Source organism: Pantherophis guttatus, chromosome 9 (genome assembly GCF_059756535.1).
Source record: "Pantherophis guttatus breed Tessera chromosome 9, ASM5975653v1, whole genome shotgun sequence".
Lineage (NCBI taxonomy): Eukaryota > Metazoa > Chordata > Lepidosauria > Squamata > Colubridae > Pantherophis > Pantherophis guttatus.
The window spans coordinates 31,703,813-31,728,058 of record NC_142071.1 but is presented as its reverse complement, the minus strand read 5'-3'; the positions used below and the strand labels follow the sequence as shown (position 1 = coordinate 31,728,058).

General features: G+C 45.6%; 1 protein-coding gene across 9 annotated transcripts in view; it reads left to right on the top strand.

Moving 5' to 3' along the window:
* CADM1 (cell adhesion molecule 1) overlaps positions 1-24,246 on the top strand; it is a 204,096-nt gene that overhangs the window by 135,890 nt on the left and 43,960 nt on the right. For all 9 annotated transcript variants that reach the window (XM_087875991.1, XM_087875987.1, XM_087875989.1 and 6 more), the window contains exons 2-5: positions 13,175-13,321; positions 14,266-14,418; positions 17,973-18,110; positions 19,906-20,061. In XM_087875991.1, coding sequence (XP_087732117.1) covers positions 13,175-13,321; positions 14,266-14,418; positions 17,973-18,110; positions 19,906-20,061 — 594 coding nt within the window. The remainder of the gene's footprint in view (positions 1-13,174; positions 13,322-14,265; positions 14,419-17,972; positions 18,111-19,905; positions 20,062-24,246) is intronic.

Genomic DNA, 24,246 nt, shown 5'->3' with positions numbered 1-24,246 from the left:
TGAGAATTGAACTCGCAGTAATTGCAGGCAGCTGGATGTTAAATGCTGCCTCAGTAGGAGGCATTAGCCTCCTACGCCACTCAGGCTCCTAATATCTATGGCAGTGATATCTATGACTCACTGCCAGGATAATGTGTGAATTGTAACCACCATCAGCCACTGCCTCGCTCTACAACCAAGCACTTGCTCATAAACCAGATTTTGGTTCAAGACTTTCAAAAACGACCCAGGGGACTTTTCTCTTATTGGTTGTCCTGAGTGGCCATTCAGTATTTGGAAAACATTTCCTGGGGTAGTTACGAGTGTGGAGATTATAAGGGGTTTTTACAGAAGTCAAGAGTTGTGTGTCTGTGCTGTGTTCGGTGTCCCTTGAACCGTTGGGCCAAACGCTGCCAGTGACCTTGGTTAAACTCTCCCCACTCGTCAGCGGTGATGCCAAAGAAGGTTGTGTGCAAGTTGTGGCGCCAGCTGAGCCGTCGTGTTCTCTGATTCGGAGATTCAAGGGCTTCTTTGAACCTCACAGTTACTGGTTTAATTGCCTCTGGTTTCAGGTCAGAGCTGAAAAGAAGAAGTTTGTGGGAACAGAGTCTTCACTCTGGCAGCTTCTGCGTGTTTGAATGGCCCCCGATGCGGATGAAAACCCATCACAATAAGCTTGCAGGCATGAGTCACCGAAACCTAATTTTCCACTAAGAAATTGCCCCTTTCACATAATAATCCAGGCCCATTTGGCTCCTTTTGTGAGAAACGCAATTTTCACCTTGCGGTATTGTTCAGCCTGATCATTATCATCTGTTTACACCTGTCTCATGAACAAAATGTCCTGTTTTCCATCTGCTCGCGGCAGCCCCACTTTCTCTCCCTTCCCCTTTGCTCCCCACCCCACCCCACCCACATTTCATGCAGTTTTGGGGTGATGTCCGTGGATGGTGACCCCCTACTATGGTAGCGTTCCACACGAACCCTTCCTGCTCTCCGTGTTCGATGTGAGATTGGGTTTGGGCCACTTTCAGAGCCTCCGGTTGGCAGGAGAAGTGACTTGGGAGACGCAGACAAATTTTCCTCTCAGTCAGATTTCGGACATGCTGATTCTTGGCCTTAAAAATGCCCTTGAAGCAGGCATGGTAAACAGCCGAGTCCAGAGTTTTACTGCTTTTTAAGAAGAGCAAAACTACCCAGGTGACTGCAGCTGCCACAAGCTCTGTCTGCAAAAACCGTTGGCCCCTTCCATTGGAGATCCTAGATACTTGGTTGAGGTCTGAGGACCCTCATCTTAGATTTCAGTACTGTAGAGTTTGAAGTAAAAAATAGTGGCCGTATCTTCCATAAATGCCCCTGTCTCCGTCAGTTGATTCCTGCTTAGGGAAACATTAGATACCGTCATGCCATCTGCCGTCTTCCAAACTTCTTTAGAGACTGTTCAGTGGGGCCATTGCAAGGTCTCTGCTCCGCCTGGGCTTCCACGTCATGTGAAAGCTTCATGAGTTTTGAGGAGGTCTTGGCACTCAGCGGTTACTTCCATGAGAGGCTTCTTAGTTCTGTCTTCATTGGGTCATCTGGTAGCCCAAAAGGGCATCTGGGAGAAGCAACTGCCATCTCCAATGAGGTTTTGACCTAGGGGGTTCTCCAGCTGGGGACTAACCCCCGTGTCATCTCAAAAAAGACTAAATGGCCATAATACATTGGCTGATAGATATGAGGTGGATTCCTTGCTTAGAGTTCCTTGATTTTTATGTTCCCGTTTTCTCTAACTCCAGTTAGTTATTTGTGAGGAAGAATGTTGAGCCCACAGTTGCTCCCATCTGGGATACTACATGGCTTCTGTCTCCCCCCATTTCACTCAACGTCTGCATGAAGTGGCTGGAAGAGATAATTTTGGGGTGAGGAATCATTGGGATGACTTTGCAATGCCAATTTTTTTCTTAACAAGGAACATTTTTAAAAAGAGATAAAAAGAACAATAAAATACACTTTTAACAATGCTCATTTTTTTATCTTTAACATATAGATGATGGTCAAAAGGCTGTGTGAACATGGCTAGGGTTGCATATTTCATCAATGCGATGTACTAAAATCATAAAATTCGTCTGATGGTTTGACTAATTTGGTGTTTGGCCGAGGTAGTTGTGAATGTTGAAAATCCACCTTTACAAATAGATATAGATACAGATATGGAAAAGCCAATAAAATCTTCAGTGCCTTTTCACTTAAACGCTTGTATTCTTTGTAACCTTTCACCAGAAGTGATTCTCCTTCTACCCACTCTCCCCAGTTTCAGTCTGACATTTGAGGAGAGTTGAGCAGCGTCTCCTCTTTATTTGTCAATAAGGCAGTTCTTCAGTGAATGAAATTGAGTAGATGTCAAATCAACAGAAAATGTTATCTCAGATCTTCAGGTGGTTCAGCTAAATGACATTCCACATAATATCGCTTCAGAAGCATTGCAGACGAGCATTTTTAATTGAAAGATGCACCAGCTTTAAGGATGGCACGAAAAGGAGCTCTTCATTTCCATGTGTTCTGTAAGCAAAATAAACATTGCAGGTCCACTGGAGAAGAGAATCACGGCTTATCTTCTGTGACCCTCTTAAGTGTTTTGAACTTGAAGCTTTGAGTTCAGGAAAGAGAAGGCCTTGTTCAGATAATGAAGGTAAAAGAGATTTCATAAAATGCGCTGGGCCATCAAACACATCTTCTGCTTTAAGTGTCCTCATCAGGGTGTTTAAGAAGCAAGACGTGTTTTGTGAAAGAGATGAGTGCTTCTTTATGGAGAACAATCGGACGTCATGAAGTGGACATTTTGTGAAGGACTCGTTTCTGGTACCTGCTGTGCAATTCATCCTGTGCTGAACAATCATCTGGGGAAGCATAGGTCAGTGTTTGGGGTGCACAGAGTGAGAAGTTATACTCAAAAACGTTTTTCCTGACATGGTGCTTTCCAAATGTTTTGGAATCACAGTCGATAAAATTCCAAAATGACTCAACTACAAGGACCATGATTAGAAATTCTGGGCAGGAGAGTCCCAGCAGATCCAGAAGATATCACATTGAGGGAAGTTCTCAAGAACATACCATCTCTCTACTTCTTGTTCAGGATTTTGTTCTTGGGAAGCCAACCAGAAGCTTCTGAAAAGCAAAGCAATGAATGGCCAGGAGGAGCTCTGGCACAGTCAGTCTCCTCCTGGTTTCATTCACCACCCTCCTCCTCCCCAAGCCCCAAAAGCCCCCTTCTTCCTTCTCTGCCCTCATTGTGGCTCCTGCCAAAAAGCCCTATCTTGCTTGAAGACGGATCCATGTAGATGACGTGGGCCATATCTAGAGAGCAGCGGCTGCATTTTTCCTTCACGAAACCCACGTGGCCTTGTCAGTCCTGCTGCTGCTGCATATTTGAAAAGGCTAAAATGCATCAGGCGGGTTTGTCATTCCTATTTTCTTGCAATAATTCTGGCCGGAAAAAGCGAAAGGAAGGCACATCATGTTGATGTTTTCTTCCCGACAGCTTCGTCTTAAATCGCCCCTTGTATTTTCTTGGACTTGAACAGATGTCACTAAATTAACTCCATTGAAAGAGAATGTTTTATATTGTCAGCATAATTAACATACATTGTCCATTCTTCTCAAAACTTTCAGTTTTTGTAATTGAGCATCGTTTTTTAAAACAGCCTGACGATTTCCCACCCAGATGGAGCAACTTGTGGTGATAGTCTTAACAAAGCCCACAAGGGGTGGCTCAGAGGCAGCGTTTCCTCCCCCAACTTTTCACAGCCAGCTTCCTATTTCAGCCCTCTGCGTCTCGGAGGGTGACGGTCCCACTGCAGATCAGAGGAGGTTGGAGAAGTCGGCTTTGATTCCTGAATATGCCTCTCACCAAAGAACCCAGGAAGAGATGGAGACACAGATGTTGTGCATGCCTCAGGCAAGATCCCAGATGGGACCTGCTCAGATAGAGGTTTGGTTTTCTTACCAGGATCTGGGATGTACTTTTTAATTGATTCACTTTATTGTCCAACTGAATCCTTTCTGAGGGGCTTCACAAGCGAGAATTCTCTGCTGGTTGCCATCTTGGTTCCCCTGGATGCTCTTTGGACCAGGTGTCAAACTGGAAGGCAGCTGGAGTGCTTCACTTCTTGGCAACGCCCCTTAAAGAAACATCTGTCCCTACGTGGTACAGAGGTGTGACAGAGTACGTGTAACACTACTAGGCTTCCCAGGAGAACCTGAGTATGACCCAAGTTAAAGCTGGGTGTGATTTATGACAGAAGGGAGACCAAGGTTGCTGTCAGTTACGTGAAACTAACAGGGGCTTCCTTATTTGACCTTGAGAAAGGAATGGAAACCACTTTGCTAAGGTTATAGGTTGATCTATAAGCCTATGAAAAGTCACGTGAGTCTCCATGCCCGATGACCTCATGTAACTTTTTTGACAGCACCGTGGAAGCCGTTCACTCCTCCCTTGTTAGAGGATATTTCTTTAGCTTCCCAGTCCTAACTGGGGTGGGAGATCCCTGGAAGATTTCATGGGATATCTTCCATCTACATTCTGAAGGGGTTTGATCCCACTTAGCTTTTCTGAAGCCTTCTGCATGTTACTGGGGTCACATTGGTAGGGTTGTGAGATCTGAGCCATCGGAAAGGGCAAATGAAGGAAAAGAAATGACTTTGGATTTTGGTGTGGGAGAAATGTCTCCAGGGCCCCTTGGATTGCAAAAAGAACAGATTGTTCAGTGTTACCAGAAGTAAGGCCAGTGTGCTCACTGAAGTACTAATAATGAAATTGAGGTTAAATATTTTGGACAGATAGCATGAAAACAAGAGTCATAAGAGCCGATTCTAATACTAGGAAAAAATGAAGGCAATCGAAGCAGAGGCCCCCAGAAGAGAAGATACCATCAACAACGACACAAGCAGGAGCTCACAAGAACTCCTGGGAGCAGCTGCTGACAGCCAATCCCATTCAAGTGATGACTCTGCGGTGGCCTAGAGGTGGAGCTCTTGCCTTACAATCAGGAGGTTGTGAGTTCAATCCTAGGTAGAGGCAGATGTAGGGTCTCCTGCTTGGGCAGGGGGTTGGACTAGATGACCTGCAAGGTCCCTTCCAACTCTTGTTAATCTGTTAAAATAGACATCTGTCAAATCACAAAGAGTTGTAGGGAGCTGAACAGCAAATGCCAGCCCCCTTCACGCAGGCAGATTGAGCCAGTGGTGAAATCCAATTTTTTTTACTACCGGTTCTGTGGGTGTGGCTTGGTGGGCGTGGCTTGGTGGGCGTGGCTTGGTGGGCGTGGCAGGGGAAGGATACTGCAAAATCTCCATTCCCACCCAACTTGGGGGCCAGCCAGAGGTGGTATTTGCCAGTTCTCCGAACTACTCAAAATTTCCACTACCAGTTCTCCAGAACCTGTCAGAACCTGCTGGATTTCACCCCTGGATTGAGCCCATTGAGACAAAGGGACGGGAGTGTTTTGAACACGCTAGAAGTATTGCCTCACTGCCAGTTGAATTGCTGCACAATTTAGCTCCGTAGATAGAGCCAAACAAATTGTGTTATTTTGCAGGCCTAGCCGTCGCAAAGCCTCCATTGATCTCATTTTGGAAGAAAAAGACCCATCCTCATTTATGAGCTGGGATTCAAGAAATTCCAGAAGTAATTTCCTCTTTGTTGATTTACCTTCACTCTCCCTGCGTAGCCTATCTGTATTTTGCTGGAGCATCAATCAAGCAGCCTGAAAGAGGAAGCATTGGTTTGTCATTATACCGGAAGAAATACAATTAGGAAAGAGACCAAGGATGTCTCCGTTCCACCCATTGCAAAGGCGGGCAACTTGCAACCGGCCATTGTGAGATGTCCATCCAGTCTTCGAGCTGCTGCTCAGATTTTTTTTTTTTTAATCTCCATCACAGCTGAGAAGCCTCCTCCCGTTTTCCTTCCCTCGCAGAGCCAATGAAGGGAAGGTGCAAACGGAATCCGTCTCTCTCCCTCTCCCCTGTTGCTACATCAACCAAGCCCTGCATTTCTCCAATTTGTTAAACTCACCAGCGCATCTCAGTCATAATATTTCAGGCACGATAAGTGCGGGGTCTTTTAAAGCGTAGCAACTATATTATGTTTGACAGCCATTTACATTTGTGGATTTCATTTAGTGATTAGAGCTTTCTGGAATGTAAGCCAAAGGGAGCGGACTCTGGGAAAGGGATCCCTTCCTTTGGAAGCCCAGATTAGATTAGATTAAGATTAGATTAAAAGGGCACTCTTCAGGGGTGGGTTCTAATTTTTTTTACTACCGGTTCTGTGGGCGTGGCTCATTTTGTGGGCGTGGCTTGATGACCATGTGACAATTATTTAGGATTTAGCAGAGGTACTGGTCTACCAGGCTGTACCGATCTACTCATGTATTTTTGCAGGCACTGATCTACTCATTTGTTTTTTTTTTAACACTGATCAGCTGTAGGGCGGCCCTTTGAAGCTCCAGGGCAAGAGTTTAAACAGTTTGTTTCCCTCTAGCCATCACCTGGGACTCAGGAGGCAGCAATAGATTAGGGGTGGGGCCAAATGAAAGGTAAGAATAACGCAGGGGTGGGTGGGAGGGGGCGGGGGGGCAGAATCAGTTCGGTGATGTCATATCGTCACCGCTACCGGCTTGGCGGAACTGAGAGGAACCCACCCCTGGCACTCTTGTGGCCGAAGGAAAGCCCGTTACAGTTGCACCCAATTCAGCATTTGATAGAACAATTAAAACCCCAAGTATATCCCTTTCGGGGAGTGGGTGAGTTCTAAAATGCTTTCAGTATTTTATTTATGCCAAAATCTAAATCATTAAAAAAAAAAATCATAAACGAACCATCTGCCTGAGACGTTCTGTTTTTGAGGATAATGCTGGATGATACGCATTGCTTTTTCTTTTGGCCAGAGTGCAATCCCATCAGCTAACTTTCATTAAGCAACAATAAAAGTATACTCCCCAAAGCATCAAAACAGCGTAAAGTGACATTAAAAGCTAATGAGCACCATATCAGAATTGAAACACATGCATTAAGAAGCAGAAGATCTTAAAGGACAGAGCGAGCAACCCAATGAGCGTCATCTAGGCTCCCGAGATGCCTCACGGCCATTCTTTGGAACAGGGAGAGAAAGAGGCCCTCCCCAGGGTGGGTCTGTGCTACCCAAGAGGCTCTTCTGGAATCCCCGGGATATTTGGGCGGGGTCATGGAGGAGAAAAACTGGCCTTCAGGTTATTCTCTCCCTCCCCACCAGAAAGTAAGTAAGAACCAACCAGGATAGATGCTACCACCAGGTGGTGGGAAGCCATTTTCGAAGCTGGTCTGTTGGACCACACATTCAATCCCTTCAGCCACCGATTGAGGTAATCCTATCTCTTCTTATAAAGAGATGAACTTCTTTCTGCAAACTTTCGCTTTTTAAGCCCAACCAAGTGTGGAAGCAGGGTAGACGGAGCCTTCCACACATCAGGGCTGATCTTGAAGAAGACCAGTCTGAATGAGAGGGAGGGGTTAAGTGCATCATTGCATCACTTCATGCCCACAAGAGATCTAAATCAGCCCACCTTAAATCCCATTGACTCTTATCTGCCGCCTATTTGTTTTGACCATCCGTAGTTTAGATTCTTGCAAGGAGCACAAACTTGTAGTAAACCTCTTTATTCATTTCAACGGCCTGGACTTCCTGATTTTCCCGCTCTTGACCAGTGACTTTCTCCAAATTTGGCTGTTTTCCTGGATTTGTTTGAACCTTTTTGCTTTCGCATTGATGGGTTTACTTTGTTGCCTCACCAAATCAAGCAGGAGGATCTCTGAGGCAATCAGTGGAGACAATCGCCTTTAATCGTTGTCAGGAAGATGCTATGAGGAAGTGTAGGAGATGCCCATGGAGCTGATCGAACGCAGAAGGGAGCCCCACTTGTGTGACAGAGCCGTCCTCCAGCACGCATTTCGCACTATTGCCAGGGTGTCTCCTATTTACTCTGAGTTCTAATGATTCCAAAGGAGCTATTATGGACTGTTATGTGACTTACATCCTTAAACGGCGTAGTTAAAAACCTTTTGGAATTTAAAACTCATCAAGAAGCTTCTATGGTGAATATCCAAGCTGGGAAGATAGGATTCTAACTTAACATTAAAAATTACAATAGCAGATTAATTAAACGAAAGAAAGAGTGAAAAAGAAAGCATACAGATTACCATGTGTTCCATTTGGGCATAATTAACTTTAATTGGGGGGGAAATGTGCATTGTGAATATCTGCCAGAAATATTCCACTTCTCTACCCCCATCCTTAGACCAAAATGTATTGCTTGTGTGGTGTTTTTTCGTCAGATACGGTTTACCAAAGAATTTTCTTTTGCATTGCTGATTTCATTAAAAAAAAAAACTTTTTAAAGAGAGAAAGAGGCAGGCAGGAATGTAGGGGGACTTTAAACCATCGGGGCTTGCAGCCCATACCTTAGTTCAACCCCCCCCCTTTTGAACTAGAAGGCCTCAAGGAAGTCAATTTCCAAGGGGGTCTGCAGAGGATGCTTGGAGTACCACCTTGCCTGCATCATCTGCCTGTTCTAAGTGACTGGAGAGGAGGAAGTCTTCAGCAAAGAAGCCGATATGGGGAGCTCTGCAGATGTTTTGGTTACCACAACGTAAAAAAGATGTTGAGCGCAGAGAAGAGCAACCAAGATGATGAGGGGGCTGGAGGCTAAAACATATGAAGAACGGTTGCTGGAACTGGATATGTCTAGTCTTATGAAAAGAAGGACCAGGGGTGACATGATAGCAGTGTTCCGATCTCTCAGGGGCTGCCCCAAAGAAGAGGGAGTCAAGCTATTCTCCAAAGCACCTGAAGGCAGGACAAGAAGCAATGGATGGAAACTAATCCAGGAGAGAAGCAACCTAGAACTAAGGTGGAATTTCCTGACAGTGAAAACAATTAACCAGTGGAACAACTTGCCTCCAGAAGTTGTGAATGCTCCAACACTGGAAGTTTTTAAGAAGAAGTTGGGTAACCATTTGTCTGAAGTGGTGTAGCGTTTCCTGCCTAAGCAGGGGGTTGGACTAGAAGACCTCCAAGGTCCCTTCCAACTCTGTTATTCTGTATAGATGCCTCTCCCAATAGTCTAAAGGAAGGCATTTCCATCTCATGGGATCCTGGCAGGAAACAGCCTCCCATGATCCCAATAGGAAGCTTCCTGTGAAGTTTCAGGGCAACAGATATCATGGGAACAGTTCAAATTCTAATCCTCAGTGAGTATTTGGTGGTTGGATTTATATCTGAGAACAACTTTTGAACATACAAGAATGGCCACCTGGAAATGCTTTCTTCTCCTCTTCTACTGCCCTAGAAATCCTTTGGCCATTTCCAACACAGAGAACGGTATTTCTTAAATCAACAACTTCACTGTCCTGAACCTCAGATTATCTATTCCCAAATTAGCTTCCCCCATAAATTCTTATTAATTCGTATAGGATTTTGATTTGATATAAAACTGGGTAAATGGGGGGAGATGAGATTAATTAATTGAAAGATAGGATTGTCTTCAAGTAAATGTTTAAAAGAATATGGTGATAATGGCTGAGATGGAAATCAAATCTTAATGACTTTAATTTGCTGAGAGCTCTGGGTTGATGAAAAAAATAGGAAGTTTCCTGCAGAATTTTTTCCCCTCCCTGCAGTACTCATTAGTTTTGGTTTGATAGCATTATGAAAGATTCGGCTATTGGCTCTGCAGGCTTGCGCTGGAGAAATGATTTTCTCTTTGTTTGTGAGCAGTTAGCAACACAAATTAGCAACACAAAACTTGCAATAGATTGGGACTGAAACTGCAGTCCAGCAGGCTAACATGGGCCAGCAAGTTCTGTTCAGAGGTTCACCAGATATCTCCTCATTTCCCTACAGGTAATCCTTGATTTATGGCTGTTCACTTACTGACCATTCAAAGTTAGGACAGACTCCTCAAAAGGTACTAAAGACCCAGTTCCGAAGTTCTGACAGCCACCGAGTCCATGGTCACCTAACCAGATTTTGGGCACTCGGCAACCAGCCCATATTTAAGAGCCTTGGTAGCACAGTGGTTTAATGCACCCTGTTATTAACACAGCTGCCTGCAATTTCTGCAGGTTCGAATCTCGCCAGGCTCAAGGTTGACTCAGCCTTCCATCCTTTCTAAGGTAGGTTAAATGAGGACCCAGTTTGTGGGGGCAATAAGCTGATTTTGTATAAAATATACAAAAGTATGAAGGCTATTGCTTAATGCCTTGTAAGCCGCCCTGAGTCTCCGGAGAAGGGCGGCATATAAATCAAATTTAAAAAAAAAAAAAAAAAGACTCTTTGCAGGGTCCCACAATCACCTGATTGATAAAAACCAGTATTTGCTACAAGGGGCTTTGCTTATCGACGGCTCCGAACAGAGGTCGTAAAATTGGATTAGTCACACGAATGACTTGCTTTAGGACGATCATAACTTAACAGTCTTAATTACGGTCATAAGTTGATGCCCATGTATAACAGGTTCTTGAGGTCCAGATATTTTTTGCATAATATTTCTGGAGAGGTGGAGTTTTTGCAAGCATCTAATTTGATGGGGATTTCTGGATTCTGAGCCATCCTGGTTAATAGGCATCCAAAGTCTTACGCCTTACATCTTTGTAATGTTTGGGGTGGGGGAATGTTTGTTTTAACATTTGTGTATTTGTATTGTGTTATTATTATTGAGCAATGCCAAAGTCCTATGAGAAAGAACAGAGGGGCATCTCTTCATGCATTTAGCAACCCCAGCCTGGATTTCTCCTCTAGACAAGCGGTTGCCCATTCGCGGCCTTTAAGCTGCACTGCACTCCGGATCTGTCCACAGTCGATCTGTGACATAAACATGGGGATTAAATGGATATTGTTGTGGTTAATTCTATTTATATACCGCTAAATCAGCACAGACTCGAGGCGCTTTGCAAACAAAGGTCAGAAGCATCCCTAGCCGTTAAAACAAGCCATGGGTCTCAATCAATAATTCTGGAGCGAACCTGATCATCATTTTGGAGTTTGCTGTGGAGTTTCTTACATTTTTACTCTCACTCCTGTGTTTGTTGTAGCAAAGGGAACTTTGAATTCTTGGGGTCAAGTACCAGCATGCAGAGGTTCCTGGTCCCCTTGACTGACTCAGTAAAACCTGCCTAAAATTCTACGGGTGTTTTATTTCTAACAAGGAAAAGAAAAGGCGAAATGTTGCCCAGCCAGTCGGTGCATGGAGAGGCCATGAATGCTGCTTTCCTTTGTTCTGGGCCTTTGGGCTTTAGCAGCGCCCCCTCCTCTTTTAAATGTAATAAGGGAAAGCCAGTCCTGGAAACAAATGCCGCCCAACGAAGCGCCCTCTTCTTTGTGGCTTTTTAGGCAAATCTCTTGTGCAAATTTTTCCCTCGGCTGCTCTGCAGCTGCCGGTCGCTATCAAAGGACAACATCAATTCGGATTTGTGCATTGGGTGGGTTTGGCACAGACTCAACTGGGGGGGGGGGAACTCCCTGGACCGTTTCTGATCTGAGATCAGCTAAGCTGAAGGGGGACCACCTGTGTCTTTCTGAACTGCAGATGGACTGGGTGGTCTCCTGTCCATCAATCATTGTCTCAGAAAAAGACCGTAAGTGGCATCCATAGGATGCCAAGAAAACTATATAGATGGGGAAGAGGCCAGGAATGGAACATGGTTTGAAGGTGGGTTTATTGGGGGGGGGATGAGGTTGGGGGGGGGAGGAGAGGCTTTGACACAAAGAGGACCTGGGGGCAACCCCTTGCCAGCTTTTGAGAACCCAACTGAAATTGTGCAGCTGTTCTCCTACTCTCTGCTGTGAAGAAAGAAAGCTGCCTTGCCCAGTTGTTGTGGCTCCCTGCAGCCCCCTTGCCACCCCCTCCTGCCAGTGGGGGGGAGGCAGTGATGTTGTCCTCAAGGGGGGGATTCCCCCCAAACCCTTCCACTCGGGAGCAAGCCTGGACTTGCTGCATTTCTTGGCACAGCGGGGAGGGCTTTGCAGGAGGGAGGGAAGGGCCAACGAGGGGGGTGAATGGTCAGAGGGACATCATGGGCCCTTCCCTAAACATGGGGAATGAAAAGGAAGGGATTGGATGGGAAAAGGCGCTTCCGGAAGGGTCTCTGGGTTCTCTCTGCAGAAAAGGAAATGAGGCGGCACAGAAAACAAAGGCGGCCCTTGCTAAGAAGAAAGCCAACCCCAAATCCTGGCCTGTTTCTCATCCTGCAAACCCCCTTGAGGGCCAAACTGGGCGGGGAGTCGAGGGCTGCACTTCTCCTCCCTCTCTGCCTTCCTGCCTGGGGGTTGAAAGGAGTTCGGTTTGTGCAGCTGGAATTGTTGTTTTTAAGAAACAGCCCATCTCACTGCTTCATTGTGAAAATCCAGGACAGTAAGATGCTCTGCTGTGGCACCCAACAACAACAACACACACACACACACTGTGCATTAGTGATGTGTTTTCGATTTCTCGTCTAACCCAACCTTCCCCCACCCACTCTCCAAATCTGCATTAAATGGTTTTCTTCTTGTTTTCCTCCCTTGCCCCCCCCACCACTCTTTTTAATGAATATGGACTTAATCTGTGTGTTTTTTATTGATTGCACGCTGGTGTTTGTTTGAAATGGGTTTGCACAGGGAGTGATGTGAAATATAAATTTTTAAGAATATAATTACATAATTACGCCTGTACTGCCAGCCATTTTCAGCGTGAGCTTGGACAAATCTTAACCGAAGAGCCTCATTTGCTGCACTAATTCTCCGGGTTCTGTTTTGAGGAGAAATCTTGGTGGATGGGCAGGAAGGATTAGCAGCAGAGAGGTAAGACAGGTGCTGTCCATCTGAACCAGCAAATCAGGGGAAAATCTTCCGTAAGATAAAATATTCTGAGCAAGGACGTCAATTAAGTCAGCCAAGGGACTTCATGCACCAACCTTCAATTCACAGTTAACGTGCCACTTCCCTGGGAATTCTGTGACGATCTTCTGACTTTGCACACCTTTGGCTGAGTGTGCTGAACCTCAGTCTTGGGACACCCACGGCCGGAACGGCTGGCTCAGCCAAGACCCTCAGCCAGCCCTGCTCTCTGTGAGCGGGTAGGCAAGAAAGCCAAACCTACCAAGGTTGACATCTGCTTTTCTTTCTCTCCCACCTCTTCAGGGGATGGACAGAACTTGGTGACAGAGGATGTAACCGTGGTAGAGGGAGAGGTGGCCACCATCAGCTGCAGAGTCAAAAACAGCGACGACTCCGTGATTCAGCTCTTGAATCCCAACAGGCAAACTATTTATTTCAGAGACTTCAGACGTGAGTTCAAGGCCAACGGCCAACCTCTTTGATCTCAATATTTGGGGGAAGGGTTTGGGAGGCCCAGGATGTTTCTCTCCCCCTTTGGCTGCCAGGATCAGCCTTCTAGGGCAGTTGGCACTCTTGTTCTTTTGCTGGGGTTGATTGTTTACATGCCACAGGTTTTGTCATCTTCATGTGGTTGGCACAGTGGTTAGAATGCAGTATGGCAGTCTAACTCTGCCCACAGCCTGGAGTTCAATCCTGACCAGCTCAAGGTATGGCTAGTCTACAGAAAAGAAGGATTAAGGGCAACAGAAGGCAGGACAAGAAACAGTGGTTGGAAACTAACCAAAGAGAGAAGCAACCTGGAATTGAGGAGAAACTTCCTAACGTGAGAACAATTAACTTGGAATAGGGTTTCCTGCTTCAGCTGGGGGTTGGACTAGAAGACCTCCAAGGTTCTTCCAGCTCTATTCTGATTCTGATTCTGATGGTTGAATCAGCCTCCCATATTTCTGAGGTTGGTAAAATTAGGGGGTGGGGGGGCAATATGCTGACTCTGTGAACTGCTCAGGGAGTGCCACAAAGCACTATGGAGCAAATATGTAAGTCTAAGTGCTATTGTGCCTTGCTTGCAGCCTCTAGGTGGCCCAGCCAGCAAAGGACACCCCCCCCCATCTTGGGCAGCCAATTTACTAACCTATTTGTGTGCTAAACAAGCAGAGTGAAAGGGGGGGGGATAAGCTGTAGGAAGTAATTACAAGTACTTGTTAAGGGGCATTTGTTTATTTATCTTGATTGGCAAGGAAGCCTGCTGGTTAAATCCAAATTGCAGCGGAACAATAGGAAATGAGAGGATGTGGGGAAGAGGGAACAGTTGCTTTTGCCAGTCAAAACCCTTTGAGCTCTGGAGTTCCTTTGTGCTCCCTCGGCCTGATTCCCATTGTCTCTTCCTTCCGCAGCCTTGAAGGACAGCAGGTTTCAGTTAGTGAATTTCTCTAGCAGCGAGCTCCGAGTGTCACTGACCAACGTCTCCATTTCGGATGAGGGAAGATACTTCTGCCAGCTCTACACGGACCCCCCACAAGAGTACTACATGACCATTACGGTGCTCGGTAAGAATCCCATCTCCATCTTCAGCTCCTTTGGAGGCATCAGGAGGAGGTTGGAGAAAGCAGGGTAGGTCCAGGGTTTTCTTGCCATCCATTCCGCAGCCTTGAAAGAAATCCTCACGGCTTACATCGTACTCTGAAGTCCGTGACCCCATTATCTGTGGGGGTTAGGACGGATGTGACAAAAGGGGAAGCTGGAAGAAGCAACTAAAGTGTAATTTAGGGCCAGAATGTAGAGAAAATGAAGATAAAACGTGTTCTCCTTCAACCTGAAAGCCTGCGCCATTTAATGGTGTACACCCAGTCTTCTCTTGTCTCTAACATTTTTATTAAGTTTTAAGGTATTATAAAATACAAAATACAAAAGCAAATAAGAGGACAGTGTAGGGGAAGGGAAAAGGGGAGAAGAAAAGTAAGGAAGGGTAGGAAAAGAAAAAGAAACCTTGACTTCCGACTCTTATCTGTTGCAGTAGAATAAAGCATTAACAACAAATCACAACTTTTTGTTTTACCACAATTGTATGAACCAGTCATTTCTACAGAAATCTTATCAGTCAATCTGGGAAACCCAAAATCAAAGTTTCATTCTTTTCCACATCAGGCACAAAGTTCAGAAGCGGTTTCCATGTGGAAACAAAAGTACTTAGGTTCTTTTCTTTGAGCCAATTTTGCCATTTCACCAGGTCTTCTCTGAAGGAGCAGACCTTCCATGCTCTTTGCTCTTCAGGCTTTAGCCCATCCTATGCCATCTACGAATGCCTCCCCGCCTCCTTTTCTGTTGGGCTAAGGAAGTCTAGCCCTACTTTTGCCACCAAGCCAGCTGGGGAACTGGTCCTCCCAGACTGTCCTCCGGTTCCTCGTCATTCCCAAAAGTAACCGTGGGCTGAGCGGATCCATCAATAGTGGTTAACGAATTCCGCAAGAGCCCCGGCTTCTGATTATGGCAGCCTCTGATGCTCTTGGTAATGAGGGAGCTTGAATTGCAGCAAGAAATCTCCAAGTGAGATTGCTCTCGTTGATTAGTTACCGGGGTTCTCCTCTCCTTCTGCATTTCATGAGGTTCAGTTCTTAGTTTGATAGTATATTATGAGAGTTTAAAATTAGCCTGCAGTGTGAATTACAAATTGGACTACTTCAGCTTTGGGAATTGCTTCCTAGTGTGGCTTCATGGCCAGCCTTCCTTTCCTGCCTGGCTGAGACTGGAGCCCTGAGAAGGGCTGTGCTTTTCCTCCGGAGTGTTGTGACCCAGGCCCAAGTAGGTATTATCAGACGCAATCAGTTCTAAACAAACAGACTTTATTAGAAGAGCTGAGAATTAACTCCAAACTAATTCAAAACAAATTCTTCATAACACAATTCTTCAGCCTTATCACCAACCTTGGTCTAATTAGGCAACCTGCCAAAGGCTTCTCTTGGCAAAAGTTCAGAAGCAGAAGACGCCGACAAGAAATAAATGCAGCAAGACAAGAAACAAATCTATCAACGTTGTTTTCCAACAAAGAGCCCAAGAGCCTTTGCTGGTCTTTTAAGCCTTATGGGAGGGGCCAATCGTCTCTTGGCCTTACTCCTGAGTCGTCCTTTTTTACTTTAGCTGCTCTTGCCTTCTGGCAGCTCTTCTCATGCGTGCACTAGGAACAGGCTCCTCCTGTTCCTCTGCCTCTCTGCTGTCAGCCTCTGGAGGCTCCGAAGTCCGCACATCACTCCCCGATGGCCCTGGCCCCATCTCTGCCTCCGACGCAGAGCCTTCATCCGGGCCTTCCCCAGCCTCCAGGACTGGCCCATGTTCTTCCTCAGCCTCCTCACTGTCTGACTCCGCTGCCAGCTCCGCAGGCTGCTGGAGGACCACCACACTGGGCTCCTTTCCCTTCCTGGACCCAACAAGATTGCCTTCTGCCTTGCTGAAAGGCATCTCCTGGGATACCCTCCATGCTGAACACACACACACACACACACACACACACACACACACACACACACACACACAGAGTGAATAGCCCTGGCATTTCTTGGGAGAGTTGGGGAGAAACGACTGCTGTGAGATGCGTCCTTGCCCAGCCTGGAAGGTGTCGGAGGCCAACTTTTTTCTTCTTCCGCTTTTTTGAACCCCCAGATGATTTTTGGAATATCCTTGCTCCTCAGCTGAGAAAAAACAACCCCGCCCTGTTTTTCCTAGCTGAATCACTCAACCGCATCATCAGAACAAATCAGAACCAAAAAAGCCACTTATTCGCAACAACACGAATTTAAATCTTTGTTTCAGAGCTTTGTTAAATGCCAGCAATCATCTCTTAATGCCGGGATCGCTGATTAAAAAGTAGAAGCCGCCCAGCTCTTCCATCCCTCCCCTCCTCCCCCCTTTCTCTCTCTCTTCTCTAAGGGATTGGGGGGGTCCTCTTGCAGATGTTTTCGTTGGTTCACGGTTCTCTAGTTATGCCTCAGATTATCCTCAGTTCAAGACGCGGCTGGATTTGTTTCATCCCTTCGGCTTTGAGAGTCACTAATATGAGAAGCCTGCACAGAATGCGAGCTTGAAGAGGAAGGAGAAATCTCCCCCCTCTTAAAAAAAAAATGGTTTTTTGCAGCCATAACGACTCTTCTGGGCATATGGATGCTGCCTCTTTGCGATTTACAAGGTGGGGGTCATTTCTGAAGTTCTGGATTTTTTTAAATAGCCATTTGATTAAGATTTACTATTAAAGAGATAAAACTAATATTAAAAAAATGAAAGGAACAAAAACTAGGAAGTGCCAGAAAGAAAAAGAAAAAAACAGAAAAGAAGAAATGAGAATATAGTAAAGAAAAATAAAAGAAATATATAGCAAAATGACTTTCCCCTTCATCACAAGTATAAAAACTTACCACCTTCTCTAAAAAACACATGATCTCTTCCTCCCAAATCTCACCTCTTATCTGTAAACAAATCCTTAAAGCCTCAGCTGCAGCCCTGATCAGTAAAGCCCATTAAGGTTACCAGAGATAACAACATACCTATTTTAACTTTGATCAAAAAAACCAACTTTAAAGTTCTTCGTTTTACTTTTAACAATCTTGATCTTTAGTCCCTTCAAATAATGTCCTAGAATTTGATCTCTTTTCATTTCTACTTTGTCCCTTCTCACAAAATTCTTCAAAGCTTTAACAAGTCGCTTTTGTAAATCCAATATAGGAAAGTTATCCAGGTCAGTCTTGTGGTTTGTTTTTTGTGTATCCCTTTTAATTATGAAGACATTACATCATTGCGTCCATAGAGGCAGACACAAAATCAGAATTGACTTCTGGGTTCATTCTGGCTTGGGGTTTTTTAGGAGAGAAATCACGCTGCTTCTCTTAGTCAGCCTTGGTCATCCCGCTAGAATATGTAATGTCATTCAGTATTTGTGGGTAGTAAAAATGGGGAATTGGTGCTCCAGAGAAGTCAAAGAACAGGAAGGAGCTCTGAAAATGCAGGTAAGAGCTGCTTTGGTGTTAAAATCCTGGTAAATTTCTTAATGGTGCCTTGTTGGATTACAAGTCACTGAGATTGTCCCCTTTTGTGTTTTTGACCTGTTTCGTTCCAGTCCCGCCACGTAACCTGAGGATTGAATCCCAGAAGGACACTGCGGTGGAAGGAGAGGAGATAGAGCTGAATTGCACGTCCATGGCCAGCCGGCCAGCCACGATGATCAAATGGTTCAAAGGCAGCAAGGAGCTCTTTGGTAGATCCACCCCCTCCTCCAACCCACCAACTTAATGGTGTAGATTTAGAGGTGCCTTGGGAGGATGAGGATGAGAGGTGATCTGATCTCAGATGTGGAGACCGGGCCTGGTGTGGCTTCTGCTGATCACCTTGGTTTTATTCTCCAGGGATTGACTCATATTATGAGTTTCCTACCTGAGACCCAACCATCAAAATATTTGAGGACAACCTCAGAACCTGAAATTAGGCAGCTCACCCAATATGTTCTTGAAACACCAATACAGTCTATCCAGAACCAGCAGAAAGCCTCTCCCCACAAGTTCCTCCTAGGAAAAAAGATGGGGTGCTTTGTCTGTTAGCTTTACTATAGACCCCTTGACCCCTGGCAGAGGACACGCCATTCTTTGCTATCTAATCCAACTCCTTCCAAGGTCACATTTGTAGTTTCTTATAGTTGGTAAGCCAGCACTGGGAAGCAAAGTCCAATCCTTGCCATCACCTAGTCCTTCCGAGTTTGACCCCTCACATTTTACTTATTTGCCTTGTCTTCCACCCTTGCTCTTCTTACTCAAGAGAAGACTTCCCAAATGTTTCAACTGTGTAACTGAGCCAAGATTACCATGCCATGCTTCAAAGGCCTGGCTATCTCAGTGCGGCATCTCACCCTCCCTGCCAGCATTGTAGTTGAGAAGAGCCATTTCATCCCTGAAAACAGACAGATCTTCACCACAAGAGTGGCATCAAGGACCAAGCAGATGCTCCCATGCCCATCGAGAAAAACACGCTCTGACTTCCAGGATAACATCTACTGAACGTGGCCTTCACTGGTCTCTCCCCTAAATCTTTACCAAGCGAGTGTAGCAGCCCATAGTTGTAATGCAAGGGGTGCAGATTTTCTAATTAGACTTTTCTGTTGATTTTGCCTGCCGAGACAGTGCGACAGCCCCTTCCAGACCAGGAAGCTCTAAGGCAGCCAGTGACACTTCCCACATCTGTGGGGGCCCCCCACCCATCCCTCCCTTCATCGCAGCCCTCCTCATGTTCTGCCCTTCTCCTTCCCCTTCCTTTTGGCAGGGAGCCCTGTGGGATGTCTCCGTTTCCACCCGCTGCCACCGCATTTTTCTGGTCTTCAATAGTACCCGTGCTTAAATATTTTAATTACTACTTTTAATTATGTAAATCCATGGAGTCACTTTCCCTCTTAATTATTGATGATGGCTTTTGGCAGTGGCATCAGAGGAAGAGGGTAGAGGATTTTTGGCTCTGTTGACTTGCGTATTTGGAAGACATCCTGGAATCCTAATCCTGGCGGTTGAGGGTTGTAGATCTTATGTTTAATAACACGAGGCGAAGGTGGGGTCTCCCTTCCCTTTGAATCCAGGAGCCAGGAAGAGCTCGAGCTGGCCGGCTTCATTTTGCTGGTAGGGGAGATTCATGACCTCGGAATTCAGTCTTTTCTCTCCCCTTCATTCAAGTCTCCACTCAGGCAGGTGGGCAAAATGCTTCCGTGGGAGTAGGGCCTACCCCAAGGCAACTGATTTGGCTGTCTGCATCTTTGGGATGTGCCAGAATGGATGTCAGCACAAGATGTGGAAGATCAGGAGATGTTCTGTGTCTTGAGGTCTCCAAAGAGAGAAGGAACACATGCCCCAGTGGGATTTTTTTTTCTCCAAATTACAAACCTGTGGGAAACTCCAGGGTAGTTGTGAGATCCAATTAGGTTGTAGAAGAGCACAGCAGGCAGTGAGGTGGCCACGTGTGGTCCTTCGTGGCTGACCTTCTCTCTTGTCTCCCTGGTCTCTCTTGTCCTGCAGGCAAAACAGAAGTGGAGCAGTGGTCAGACATGTACACAGTGACCAGCCAGCTCTTACTAAAGGTCAAGCGGGAGGATGATGGGGTCCCAGTTGTCTGTCAGGTAGACCATCCTGCCGTTAAAGACTTGCAGACCAAGTACTACCTTGATGTAATGTGTGAGTACCAAGATCACAAGCACTTCACTCTATGCCTATGCTGTTTATGTCTGCCTTTCTGAAGTTGGATCTTTGGAGTATTGAATGTTAGCTTAAAGCTTTTCCTGCAGTTTTTTTTTCATGTCTCTTTTGAAAAAGTTCTGCTGTTCACTCTTGGGCGAACCACACAAATCTGCCTGTAATTTTAATGCAGACATCTGACTTTCATGAGCTGGTACCTTCCAGATAATTTGGGACTATACTTTCCATAAATCCCAGCCATAGGTCCACATTGGCTAGAATCTGTGAGAGGTTCAGTCCAGCAACATCTGGAGGATATCGGCTTAAGTAAGACCAGAGGGTCAGTATAGTTATAGATTTCCACAAAGCCCTGAAATCCTGAACAAACCTTTAGAATACGTGTTGAAGAGGACTTTTCTTGCAGTAGAGGTCCTCCAGTTGGGTTGGAATAGGATTCCTGTATCTTCTGGTCTTCTGGCCATTGTGTCTTCTCAGTTCCTCATTATATCTCAAGACAACAATTTTGGCCTTGGGCTCTGTTAAAGCTGTGTTGAATGAACTCCTCCTGAAGTTCAATTCTCATCTTAACAGTCGCCAGCAGCCTTTGAGCTGGCCGTTCTGGGCCACTTCAGACATCAAGCAGCAGCGAGTTCAGGTTCACCATCGAATTATGTTGAAATATCAGCAGCAGCCCTTCCAGAGACCCTGTCAACATTGGCATGGCTCCTTGGTGGTTCACGCTTCTCCAACCAACTGCTTTTCCCATTTATGCTGTTTTCCCCCCGAATCTTTTGTTGCCAATATTGCTTGATGCTGAAATGCTGCATAAGCACGTATCCTATAAATATTGTCATTAGAGGATAACTTTCTGTAAATCCACAAAGTTGAATTACTGGCTTGGCACTAAGCTGTGGCTTCCTGTTTCAGGCAGTTAGAGGACCAGAGGGTGGCAGAAAAGACCTGGGCCCTGCCTGTGGTTCCTTTTGCTGCTTGCCTTGAAATATTGCCCAGGACTGTGGCAGCTGTGACCAGCACCCCGGGGGTTGGCATGCACCCCATCCCGTCCGAATGCCATTCAGATGCAGTGCCATACGAAGCATGGAAGGATCCGTGGCTTAAGCAGCCCGCCACTTTCATCACAGAGCCAGAACTACAGCAGGGCAATGCCTGCCTTTTGTGTTTGCAACTCAACCATAACGCTACACAAAGAACCCTCCCCCGTGTTAATTTATTTCTTCTGCTTCATTATGTTGTTCCATTATGAGCATTTTGCTTACAATTTTCATATCACCCCAAAGTATTGGGGAAGGAACATCCCTATAATAATGGGCGGGGGGGGGACACCCAAACCATCAGATATTACCTAAATTGGCCGGTTGTGGTAGCCTAGTCACTGTGCTGATGTGTAATTCATTTATGCAAACGTTTTGTCCATTAGCATTTCTGGTAGAGCCCCATTAGCTTTAATAACATATTAGCACCTTTGCTGGGTCTGATCGGAGGAGCTTTCCCAGATACTTACAGACGCCTGTCAGTACGCAGAGTGGAGCTTCCTTGGAAGATGGTCAGGACCTCCATCCTTCCAGCACCAGGGAGAACCGTGCAGGAGAACTCCAGGGGCTTCATCTCAAAGAGTAATGAGCAAAAGTGTCATGGCCACGCAGTTATTTATTTACAGGGATCTAATCAGAACATTTCTGAGGTTAAAGATGACTTGGATTAATTCTGTCAGTGGAGAAACGGTGGTATTTGAAGAATGTAGTATCTTCTCTCTAATTGGGTCTCTCTTACCTAAACCAAACCTTACCTGCTTCTCTTTTGGCATCCTGATGCCACAGCAGTTTAGAGAGAAGCAGACTCTATTTGTCTGTTGCTTGAAGTTCAGATTACTACACCCCCTGGCAGCTGCTCAGAAAAATAACACTTTGTAAACACCAGGCCCAGTGACAACCCATTCTCAAAGGCTTGTTGGGGTCTGGAATTTGCAATCTGAGCCTAGAGCTGGGCTCACTTTTACCACTTCATATCTGTTAGATGACCATCCTGTTGTTGCCATGCACGGGGAGCCCAAAACGCCAAGCCAGGAGGGTCTTAACATTGGACCGCAGGGCTGCATCCAAACTTCTGCTCCCCAATTGGCAGCTGGAGAGAGAGACCTGGTGGAAGAGGACACGGAAGGTCCTGGATCTCAGTTCTCCCTGCCTGGCCCAGGTGTGAGCTGATCCTGCCATCCTCTTTCCCTGAACCAATGAATGCACAGTCATAGCCCGTTATTTTTTCACTTGGGCATATTTAGTAGAAGATAGAAGTCAGAAGGTAGCAGCTTGTGATAAAAAGGAAGGTATTAGTAGGTGAAATTCAAATTATCTATGGAGCTTTTTTCAAGGCTGAGAGCTAATTCGTGTTTGCTCAAAGGCTTGAATAGGCAGCTGCATGTTAGCATTAGCACAGAAATGGAAGGAGGAGTGAAAATGAGAAAGATGGTTGCAGGGTAGGTGAGGCTGGCATTTGGGAGCCCTTCACCTTGAGCAAAAGATTCTGGACAAGTTCTTAGAAGGAGAACATTTACTTGAGATCCATGTAGAGCCGTAGAAGGTTTGATATGAGAAGGAGCAAAAGGCAACTTTTCATGCATGAATGAAGAACACCGAAAGCTTCCTGAGCAATTAGCTTCAATGTGGTTAACTGTGGTTTGCCCAAACACCATTGCCGCATATCCAAGTAAGTTGGTTTGTGGCCTATAACAACTGGAATCTCTGCTCGTGTCTAGAAGAAGTGTGATCAGGCTAGTCTTGGGCTCGTATCTATGCACGTTGGAAGCCTCTTGTTGGGCCAAAGGATATTCCTCCTTGGAACATGCCTTGTCTCTCTTCAGTCCTACAGCTATAAAGATGCTTGAATAAATAGGGAGTGGTGGGCTGATGCCTTCTTCCACCACTTCTAGCTAAGAGTTGCTGGAATATTGGGGTGATGAGGACAATAATCAAATCAGATGGCAAAGTGAGAGGTACTTTGGACAACAAGCAAGGCTTATGGTTCCTCTTCCTCATAGTTGAAGAAGGCAGGAAGGTTGGACTAGAAGACCTCCAAGGTCCCTTCAAACTCTGTTATTCTATTCTATTCTATAGTTAATATTTTGAAGTTTGGAGCAAGTTGTTAAAGGTATTTGTAACTCATACACACAAGAGGGGAGAGAAAGGAGGCTTTCAGTTAGGGCAGAGATCTTTCAGGCAGGAAGCTACATTTTGCATCTGGCAGAGCCTTTTTTATATGACGGCATTTCAAAGAGTTTGGTCTAAGCCATGAGTGGCTTCATTGGAAGTAACCTTACTGCTTTACAAATTCAAAAATTCCTCATGCAGGACCTCTGGATGAGAAATTTGGCCTGTCAAAAGAAAAGGATTAAAGCGGAAGAACTAAAAGGATTAGAGTGGGAGAAGTGAAACTAAATATGTGTCCCAAACTCTCCTCTCCGTGTTGTTGACATCCATGAGGGTCTGAAACTGACCTGCTTCAGATGTTCCTAAATCAAAGGGTTTCAGTGTTTGGGTTCTGTGGCATTTTGAGATCCGCTGTCCTAAGTCCAGAAGCTCGTCAGCATGGTTTCCCCTTCTACAAGCAGAAGGGAGGGAACCGTTTTGGCTTTCCCCTTGTCCTTCAGGAGTATCCAGAGGACCAACTAGGTTAAAGTGTTGGCTATCTTGCTTGACTTAGACGTTGAGGGCCACAATCTCTATTCTTGCTTTAACACCCATCAGAGTATTTCATTAACACGTCCAGGGGCAAAATTACTGTGGCAGGGCTGACTTTACAGGTCTCACCAGCTGAGCCGTCATTCTGCGAAGTTCATCCAGGGTAGAGATAAAGGGCTTTTCAGAAGTTGGAAAAGAGGATGGCGAGTTGCAAAGTATCGTAAATTCAGGGGAGCTTCAGGTTCTTGACCAGGTAGCTGTACCTGGTAGCTTCCTGAAAGCTATATCCCCAAAGAGAAGTTGGTAGGCGAATCAAGAAATGTCCGCAATAAAAATGTAGAGATAAATTGGGTTTTTTGAAGTACAGCTCTCCAAAATATTTGTAAACCAATGCCTTCCCCCTTTCAATAAATCTGGATAAAGAAGATTTGAGAATTTTGCTTGGGGTTTTTAGCTGCCAGAATAGGAAGGCATTGACCGTAGGCCATTTCGA